This window comes from Calonectris borealis, chromosome 21, assembly GCF_964195595.1.
Source record: "Calonectris borealis chromosome 21, bCalBor7.hap1.2, whole genome shotgun sequence".
In the NCBI taxonomy this organism is placed as follows: Eukaryota; Metazoa; Chordata; class Aves; order Procellariiformes; family Procellariidae; genus Calonectris; species Calonectris borealis.
The window spans coordinates 6,599,834-6,609,520 of record NC_134332.1 but is presented as its reverse complement, the minus strand read 5'-3'; the positions used below and the strand labels follow the sequence as shown (position 1 = coordinate 6,609,520).

The 9,687-nt window shown below is 50.4% G+C and overlaps 1 protein-coding gene across 2 annotated transcripts in view; it reads left to right on the top strand.

Moving 5' to 3' along the window:
* The first annotated feature begins 2,961 nt into the window (after positions 1-2,961).
* NSMF (NMDA receptor synaptonuclear signaling and neuronal migration factor) overlaps positions 2,962-9,687 on the top strand; it is a 47,962-nt gene continuing 41,236 nt past the window's right edge. For both annotated transcript variants that reach the window (XM_075170485.1, XM_075170484.1), the window contains exon 1: positions 2,962-3,068. In XM_075170485.1, the coding sequence (XP_075026586.1) occupies positions 2,962-3,068 (107 nt within the window). The remainder of the gene's footprint in view (positions 3,069-9,687) is intronic.

The window sequence follows — 9,687 nt, the reverse complement described above, 5'->3', positions numbered from 1 at the left end:
AGTAGAAGTTTAATGGCAGTCATCTTCTGTGGGAAGAAATCCAATGCAGTGATGCTGCGTTTTGTTTTGTATCTGAAAAAATGTCAGTGTGAGCAACTTTGGGGTGTTTGCAGGTAGATCTGGTGCAGATTATGTCGGGGATAGAGTAGACCTGTCTGTTAGTTTTGTTTTGGTTTTTTTGTTTGCATTTTTAAGGAATAGCATTTGCCACAACTGACAAAATATTTAAACACAGAAATAATTTTTTTTCCCCTCTAATTATGCAGGAAAAAAAGGGGGGGAAGCACAGTCAAAAGGCTCAGGCAGACCTTATTTTTAAAGTATTCCCACGTATTTCTCTTTTCTCCCTTCTTTTGGCTGTGCGCGCACCTTCAGATCTCTGTGTCTCTGTGTTTCTAGTGGCATGAAGCAAGACTAGGCATCAAAGCAAGGCTAAACGAGCGTGCATCGGCTCTGCCACACGCGCTTCCAACACACAGGACTGAGGCGCACCTGCCCTAAAATCTGTTCCCCAATATTAGCACATGGGATCGAGACTGTAATGTTTAAAGAAGTCTTATCACTCGGTTCAGCGCTGTGTAACAGCAGAGCTGCGTTCATCCTGCTTGAGATACAAAACCCCACGGGAAGAGGAGCGACTCATCCGCAAGAGCAGCTCTGCGGAGCGAGCGGGACACGGAGGCCAGCTCACTCGGTGGCAGCGATGGAGCAGCCAATGTCACTTAGCACCTCTCCTTCGGTCAGCTGGTCTAAGCTAAAAAGCAGGGTGATGTCTTTATTTTACACACATGGCACTTTTTCTGCTCACAGCTTGGGTCTAAGCAAAGATCCATTTCTGAAAGTTTGTTATTCACAGTGAATTCCCCAGTGTATGATAAAATTCCAGCTAATGAGGTATTTACATCCTGCTCCTTGTGTCCACACACACCAGGGTAGTTGGGTACCTTATTCATCTTTTTTTCTGCTCTCTACACAAATTACCTTGTTCTTCAATTTGTAGATTAATAGACCAAATAGTTAGGCTTAATTTGTTCAAATCCTCAGCTGTTTTCTTGCAGATTTGACTTTGGCGTCTATGGAGAGAGAGGACTGAAGCTTTTCCCAAACTTTCGGTGTCTTCCATGCAGGGTCTCTGAAGCACAGTGAAACCTGAGCTTATGCTGCAGCCTTTCTCCAGGTACAGACAAGACAAGGTGTGTCTGTCTGTCTGTCTGTCACTCCCTCCTTCAGCTGCCTCTTTTCACAAAGCTTGTAGGAAGTTTATCTATAAAACTTCTACCCCTCTGTCAAATATTATTGAATGTGTTGGCTCTGAATTCCTGGGATTCGTGCTCTCGCAGAGCCAGGGGGACCACCCAAGCGCTTTTTCTGTAGGTATTGTGAATTACATTTAAAAACTTGCTGCCCCCACTCACTCAGGTGCCCTGAAAGCAGATTTATAAAATATTTTCTCAAGGAAAAGCACTTTTCCAAACCCTCCTAGGGATCAAAACCTACATCCATGAAATTGATCTGAGGGCTGGAACCCCTCTACTGTGAAGAAAGGCTGAAGGAGTTGGGATTGTTCAGATGGAGAAGAGAAGGCTCCAGGGAGATCTTCTTGCAGCCTTTCAATATATAAAGGGGGCTTATAGGAAAGATGGAGAAAGACATTTTACCAGAGCCTGTAGTGACAGGACAAGGGGCAACGGTTTTAAACCGAAAGAGGGTAGATTTAGATTGCACATAAAGAAGAAATGTTTTACGATGAGGGCGGTGAGACCCTGGAACATGTTGCCCAGAGAAGTTATGGATGCCCCATCATTGGCAAGTTCAAGGTCAGGTTGGACAGGGCTTGGAGCAACCTGATCTAGTGAAAGAAGTCCCTGCCCATGGCAGGGGCGTTGGGCTAGGTGATCTTTGAAGGTCCCTTCCAGCCCAAGCAGTTCTGCGGTTCTATGAATTGAAAATTCTCTGAGGCTTGGCTGACTGAGTGGCCGACCAGCACCTTGCGCTGGGTTCGTTTTCAAGCGATGACCCCGAGGAAGGCGTTTGCTCTGGCGGGTGACACTGGGGACGAGGAGGTGTCTGGACGCCCAGCTCTGCCTCACGGCTCTGCTGCCTCCAGGGGAGCTCCCTGGGGCCCGCTCTGGCATGATGGTGGTGAGCAGCGACGGGCTGAGGGGACAAGGGACAAAACCAGTGGAGGAGAACGGGCATTTGTGTCAATCCCTCCAGAGGCGTCGTGTTGAAAACCCGACGGCCCCACCTTTGTGACCGCATCCACCCCGCGAGCAGTGGGACCCCGGGGCGCCCACCTACTGCCCCCGCCGCCGCCACAGCACCCAGCTGTGGAAAATAAACTGTGCCTAAACCCTTTCACCGGTTCCGACACAGGCAGGCTGTAGTTTTATGTCAAAATGACTGCTTTTTTTGCAGGTTGCAGGTCTGTTTCCTGACGGGAGCCCGGAGGGCGCATCCCCCCCGGCCTCCCCTCGCCACCGGCCGTGTCTGCCGGCACACGGCTGGACATCCACCCCAGGTGCGGGCGGAGGAGGGCAGGACCGCGGTGAACGCGGGACTCCGATGGCTGCGCCGCCGGGGCGGGGGACAGCCGCCCTTCGCCGCGGTGACCGGGCCGAGGTAACCGCCTGCCGCGGCCCCTCAGGCGGGGCCGGCGCCCCCCTCCCGGCCGGCCCGCCATGATGTCAGCCGGGAGGAGGCGGGGGCGGAGGAGGGAGCCGCCGGCCAAATATAGCGGCGCTTCCTGGGCGGCGGGCCGCGCCCGGGCCCTCCCTCCTGCCGCAGTCAATGAGGAGGCAGCGGCCGCGGCGGAGGGCCGCACTCGCCGGGGGTAGCGCGGCGGGGCGGGGCGGGGGGCGCCGCGGCATGGCGGGGCGCTGAGGGAGCGCGGCAGCGAGGGGCGGCGGCGCGGCCCGGCACCCTGCCCCGCCGCGGCATGGGCAGCCGCGGGGTCGTGCGATGAGCGCTCCCCCGGCGGCTCCCCCCTGCGCGAATATGGGCACAGCCGTGTCCAAAAGGAAGACGCTGAGGAACGAGGCCATGTCGTCGGTGGCGGCCAAAGTGAGGTGGGTGCCGGCGGAGCGGGGAAGCGGGCCCCGCCGGCCCGGGGTGCCGGGGACCCTGCCCGCCCCCGGCCGTGTTGGGCGCCCGGCCCGCGGGGCGCCGAGGTCGGGGGAAGGCGCCGAGGCCCTCAGGACGAGCCGAGGCGGCCGCCTGCGGGTCACGACCCCGGGTGTTGTCCCCCAGGGCCGGCGTGGCGGCTGTGCAAGGCCACCGGGGCGGGGTGCTCTCCCCCCGGGGCTGGGGAATGGCAGCCGGGGGTAGGAGAGCTTGGAGGGCCGCCGGCATGCAGCTGCAGGACACGACTGGCAAGTCCCCCTCGCTGGCTGCTGCGGGGCCCCCCAAAAGCAGCCACCCGCTTGCAGCTGGCTGGTGACTGTGGGCGACCGCGCTCCCCCCGCACGCAGCGGACCCTCGGCCTTGGGAGAGGTGATTTGTCTCCAAAGGTGTCTCTGCTTCTTGCTGCCGGCCCGGCTAACATCATCCGCAGGTTTTATTTGCTAGGTTGGCAAGCAGCAGGTCAGAAGTGGATTTGTCAGGGCTGGATCTTTCTAATCTTTGGGAGCTGGAAGCACAGTCGGTTTGCTCGGTGGTTTCTCATCACCTGAAATGCCATCTGCGTGTCCGAGGGCAAAGTCAGCAGCTTTCTTCAAGGGGTCTCGCTCCTTTGAGTGGAAAACCTATTGCATGAAAATCTGGATCCACCACATCTGCCCTCTCCGTCAGTGTCCCAAGCCACTACATTGACCAGTTAAAAGATTTGGGTTCTATATTCTGCCTGTTATGTTTTTAGATTTTGTCTTACAGTGTAGAATTTCACTTACTGTCTGGTCCTAGTGCTTTCTAGTATCAAGCATGGGACATCTTAGAAAATGTATATGTTGCTTGATTGTACTTAAGTTTAAAAAGCTATCGCAGATGAGCTTTGCTACAGTGCCCTTTGCCCAGAAACGACCCTTCTCCCACGCTGCAGTGCAAGTGTCACAGCAATCATCCGGTGACTCTTTGGGGGCATTGGCGCAGCTTTTTGGATGCTCCTACAGCACAACTGTGCAAAGGGGTAGGTCTGTCAGTGTCTCTGCTACATCTAGACTAGCTCTTTGCTGCTGAAAAAAATAGGAAGAAATAAACTTTTCAGCTGCATTATATAACACCTCCTTTGTGTTAGACAAAATTGCATTCGAATAACCCGGAGTCATGTGTAGGACTCGATCCGTGCTGCTGAGAGATCTCAGTCACCTCTCTGTGACTGTAACTCAGCATTACGGCATCTCTGCTGTGCCAGGAGGGAAGATAGTCTTACGGCTTGAAGTGAAGAGATCCAAAGATGTCTATATATTGCTGTGTGTTTGCATTGTAAAGAAATCCATCCTTCAAAGTCTGGAGTGCCTCTGGAGAAAGCTGTCTGGGCAGAACCTGGAACTTTTCCCCTTGTTATGATGCACCCTGTTCATAGCCAGTAACGAAGACGTGAGCGCTTTCAACGGCTCTGGAAGTGGGATTCTTTTCGGCAGATGGCAGCCCCATGGATATACAGAAATGACACAAAATGCACCATAACTGTTGGAATGGGATTCTGGGTGTAGGATTAGAGAGCCAGTCACACAAACAACATATTTGGTAATCAGTAAGATTTCAAATGGTAGTTTGGGTGTTTGAGACCAACTAACATATTTTGAGCACAACGGCCTTTTAGCTCACACCAGGATGGTCAGATGCTACTCAAGTAGTATCAACTCTGTAGAGTCCGGGAGGCGTCTCTGGGATTCTGGTTTGCTACATACCCGCTGTAACTACTGACAAGCTGCTGCTACTGTTATGTGGGAGCTCTGAGGTCTCTCTTGGCCGTGTGAATTGTGGTGGTTTGACCGGAAAAGTTAGCTGAGTGGACTTGGGCTGGGGAACATAAAGTCCTCGAGGAATATCTGGTCATGTAGACTATGGCCCGGAACAGGTGCTCTTATGTGTCTCCCTGTTTATGCTCTGCTCTAGAAATGCCTTGTTGAAAAAGCCTTTGGGGAGGGCAGAGAACTTGTTGAGGAGCTCCCTGTATTGCCTCTTTGCATGGAGAAGGTGCTGGTGGTGTGCCTCCATCCTACCACTCCAGGCACGTCTCAGTCCCTGCCTCGTGAGGGCTCTGCCACCCTCAGAATTTCTACAGTGCTGATGACCCACCTGCTGAAAGCCCCCTTTCCTCCGGGCTTCCCGGAGCACATCGCACACAGCTCCTCTGCTCTGTCCTGGGTCCTCCTCCATGTATCCCTCGTGTCCTTATCTTCCTTACGTACAGCAAGGAGGCTCTGCAGGACAGCAGATAAGTCTACAAAGATAGACTATTCTGTCCTTCCCAAGAGGGTTGGGGACTTGGCTCACCTATGTGGGTAGCACTGCTGCAATGATCAGGTCCCCTGCGGTTTTGTGTAGGCAGCTGTGGGATCCTCTTCTTGTGCTGCAGGAGGAGATGCCCTGGGATTGTTTCTCTGCACCTCCTGTGCTCTGCCCTGTTCATACTTCTCCTGACTTTTTGAGAGAAAAATCATCTCCTGAAATTCGCTGCAAGTCCAAGTGGCTGCTGATGTACATTTATTATGCGTGGCTGGAGAGTGTGTGCGTGCATTTGACCATTTTACTGAGCAGGGAGCATCGTTTGTTTGCTGTTGTGAGTAATGTGATCTAAGCAGAAGGTGCAAGCTCCCTAGATTCTTGAATTAAAATATCTGCAGAGCGACTCAGGGGAGTCTCCTGTCCCAGGAGAATTAATTAAGCTCCATGCAGTTTGTTGTGTGCTAGGTCTTTTAAACAGCTTCTTACAAAATAATGGCATAGTTGCTCTGTGCTAGCATTGTTGAGAGCACCTGCGATGCTGCCAACTTTGGTCTCTGTAGTCTTGTCCTCTCCTGAGAGAGTTGCAGCAAACTGTGCACTGATTCTGTGTAGGGCACCCGGAAAGTGGCTGTGGCTTAGTGCTTTGATCAAATTTGAAGTGCTTGTATGTGAGATCTCATTGTCGTACTGTGTTTTCCTTCCTGTGTGTGCTTTTTTGCCTTGCAGCTCCTGGGGCACCAGTGCTGAAGGCAGGGATGACGCAGTTGTCCTTGTGTCATGACCTTGGTGCTGCCCCTCCGCTGACAGCTCCCCGGCTGCTGCGGTTTGGGCTTGTGCAGGTTCTCTTCAGCGTCCTGGCCTGCGCTCCTTGGCTTCCTCAGCACACTTTCAAGGGCATAGATGAACCAAAGTCTTTAGAAATGAGCTCTCTTTGTCCTTGCTGACTTGATGCCTACAGAACAATACTGGCACCCCAAATGTGGCAATAAAGTAAGTCTTTTCCTGCAGCTCTGCTTTGTATACTCTGCCTACAGCTTTTCTTTGGGAGCGTGTGATAGTGCAAGCAAACAGACGTGAGACTTTGTTGGGTGTTCCAGAACCATCTCTCCTTGCTATAGTTAGCACAAGGAATGTTTGAGTCGAGCGTGTGGTTCATCTTACCCAATTTCAGGACTTTGGCGTCTGGTCCAAGATACCCCACAGAGAGATAAGAATTTGATCTCACTCTCTCTACTGACTAGAGAGGGCTAGAGAGTAGGTTTAAACAAGGCCACGAAGCGTTAGTTGCTGTGAAAGGGTAAATCTTGCACTGACAAAATGCTGAGGTACTTGAATGCGTTCCTTATCCCAGGTTTCTTACTGTGTGAGCCATTTTTGGCTTAGATCGGGGTTCTTCATGGAGTCTAGATTCCTTTTTTCTGCTTGTGAATTTTCCTGTGAGTGGTATGAACTCTCTCATGCTTTGATTACCTTATTGTTTTAACTTCTTCCTGCTCTGTTCTCTCTCCTCTTGTCCAAGCTTTCTGACTATAAATTCCTCCAGGACTATGGGGTCTTTGACTTTAAGATCCATCGCTGACATCCTGTTTCCCTTTCTTGAGAGTGAGAATTTAAAATTTTAAAATTAAAATTTTCTAGCTACCATCTCCCTACATAGATATTTTGGAAAACTAATTTTTTTCAGGGTATTGTTACTATTAGGTTTAAACAACGTAGGTGTCAACAGTCTTTAGTGACTGAGCTGTTAACTATGGATGTGCTGGCGGTGTTCCTCTCTCTGCTTAGTGACAAGAGCAGGATTGCTGCTGTAGGAGGGCGTAGGTCCTGATGGTGCAGGAGGTCTCTTCTCTCCAGTTTTTCCGAGATGCAGCACTGTGAGATGCTGTCACAACAGATTCCTGCTGCAGTTCCTCTGGGCTTTACTTCTGAAGGAACATGAGAAGGTGGTGGGTGTTCTTTATTTTTCTATGTAATACTCCTGAATAGTCCAGGTTTTGCTTAGCTTGCTGCTATGCTCTAAATGGAGTTATCTCAGGTCTTGAATGTTTCAATACACACTTCTTCACTCAGTTCAGTGTCAGTTTGGTGGATTGCATAAATTTGTGTGCATCAATTTCTCATAGCTGCTAGTATGCATCATGGCCCTTTTTATCCTGTTGATGTGATTATTTCAGAGGCATGCTCATTACGTTGTAATTGAGATCTTTGTTATTTGGCGGCTTTCCTCCTAGCAAATGTATGTCTAGACAATCTATGCTTCTTCACAAAATCTCAGTCAGTTTCTCTTCCAGACCTGAGTCCAGCTTTGACATCTAATGCACAGCAAGTACTGAAAAATGCCCTCAGAAGGGCAGCTGCATTTGCTGCCTGTGTTGTGCTACCCCATCCCACCCTCCGCGCTCTTGAAGTCATTCTGATGGAGAAGAAGCCGGAGAAGATGGCGATGTTTTCTCTGAGGCAATGGCAGTCTTGTCTTTACTGGTTAGACTCAGTAGCGCAGCGTACCAAGGTTATGGTCCCTGGTTGATGTCCTTTTGTTAGATCAAGCTGTGCTGACTGCGTAACATGCAGGTCTGATCTGCTACTAAAATGAAAACCTCTCTCTAGATGAGTCAGGGCTAAACTTGTCATGTCATCAGCTGATTACCTCTCAGTACTACCTGCTCATTTGTATGCAGCTTTTGCAGTTTCATACACTCAGGGTTATAGCTCATTGGCCCATGTATCTGTAAGGCACCTTGTACTTCATCTCATTTATGTGAAACAAGTTTCCTTTTTTATCTCTTGCCGGTTAAATTATCCTGAGTTGTCTCTACTCTGAGCCCAGCTGAAGGGTTTTCTGTCCAATGCCATCAGAAGGCTTGATGGGACTTGAACTACGTTGGCTGTGATAGTGGAGGCAAAACTGAGCTGAGAGAAAAGTACGATTGTGTGACTTGTATTAATACAGCGTGTTCATAAAAGAAATAGAAAAGAATGGGATGAACAGAGCAGCTACCATCTGTTTGAATTTTGCTCTGACTTTATTTTGATCGAGTCAGTGGGTAGCCAAGGAGTGGGGGTAAATGGCATGTTAACGGTATGGGCAGATGCTGGTAAACTGTGGTGACAGTGAGCACAGTGAGGGCAGCGAAGGAACACAAAAGGCTTGGCAAGGGGAGACGAGGCATAAGGAGCTAGCAGAGTCCCCTTGGCAAAGGGCACATGCAGACATCTGTGGGAGATCAGCTGAGGCACAGCCAACGAGAAGCCGGTGGCACTTGGGAGCAGGAATGTAGAAGGGAACCACTGAGATAATAGGCAAAAAAATTAGTCTGAAGTTTGCAGTGTAATTGGCTGGAAAACCCCCGATGCACATTGTACTGTGCAGGCATCATTGCCTTATTAGCTGTCGCTAGATAACTGTGATCAAGCATCCGCATTCATTTGCTCTTAGGTTGGCCTGCGGTGTCTGAGAGCAGTGGAAGCGGAAGAGTAGTGACAGAACTGCAAGTTCAGCCTGGGCCGGGCAGCAATGTTTTCGAATAGCTCTGTGCTTCTTGACCGTGCTTCTGACCTGCGAGGAGAGGTCTGGGTATCGCCTGTTCTCTGCGAGCTCTGGCACTTGGGATTTTACCATCCTGCCTCATCTGCTTGGGGAAACAGGAGAGTTTAAAGAGCACCTTTAAACTCAGGCTCTTATTCTACGTGACACTATTTTGACCGTGGAGCAAGGTGGGGTGGAGGGTGGCAGTGCTTCTCTCTGGCTCCATGTTAGCCATTTGCAGTTTGGGTCTTGGGAAGTGCTTGGTACTAATTTTTTGAGCCTGTGGTTTGCAAGCTAAGGGTGAAGCGTTGGTTCAGATTTTAAGGCAGACAGATCAGCTTTGGGCATTGGCAGCGAGTTGAATGGAGAGAATGATAGATGGACTAACATGCTCTTGGAGCTTTTGAACTAGTTACAGACTAAATTTTATCATTGTATTTCATCATTTTTTGTGTAAATCACCATGTTCTCTCACTGATAATTTACCTAAGAACATACTCGTTATTTTTTCTACATAGAATGACTGCTGATGCACAAGAGAAGCTTCAAAGCCTTTCCCAAGGGTGTAAGTGCCCTGTTTGTGAATGGTGTTGATGATGCCTTGCAAGGACAGACATTTCCATGGGAAACCTTGGAGTCCCAGAAGTCTTGGTGGAAGAGATCTTGGAAGTCTCGAGCCCAGCCAACTGCTCAAAGCGGGGCTGTTGCCAGTGCTACGTGAGATCAGCTGTGGCTTTGGTTGTGCCTTAACCACCTCTAAGGTGGAGTGCAGC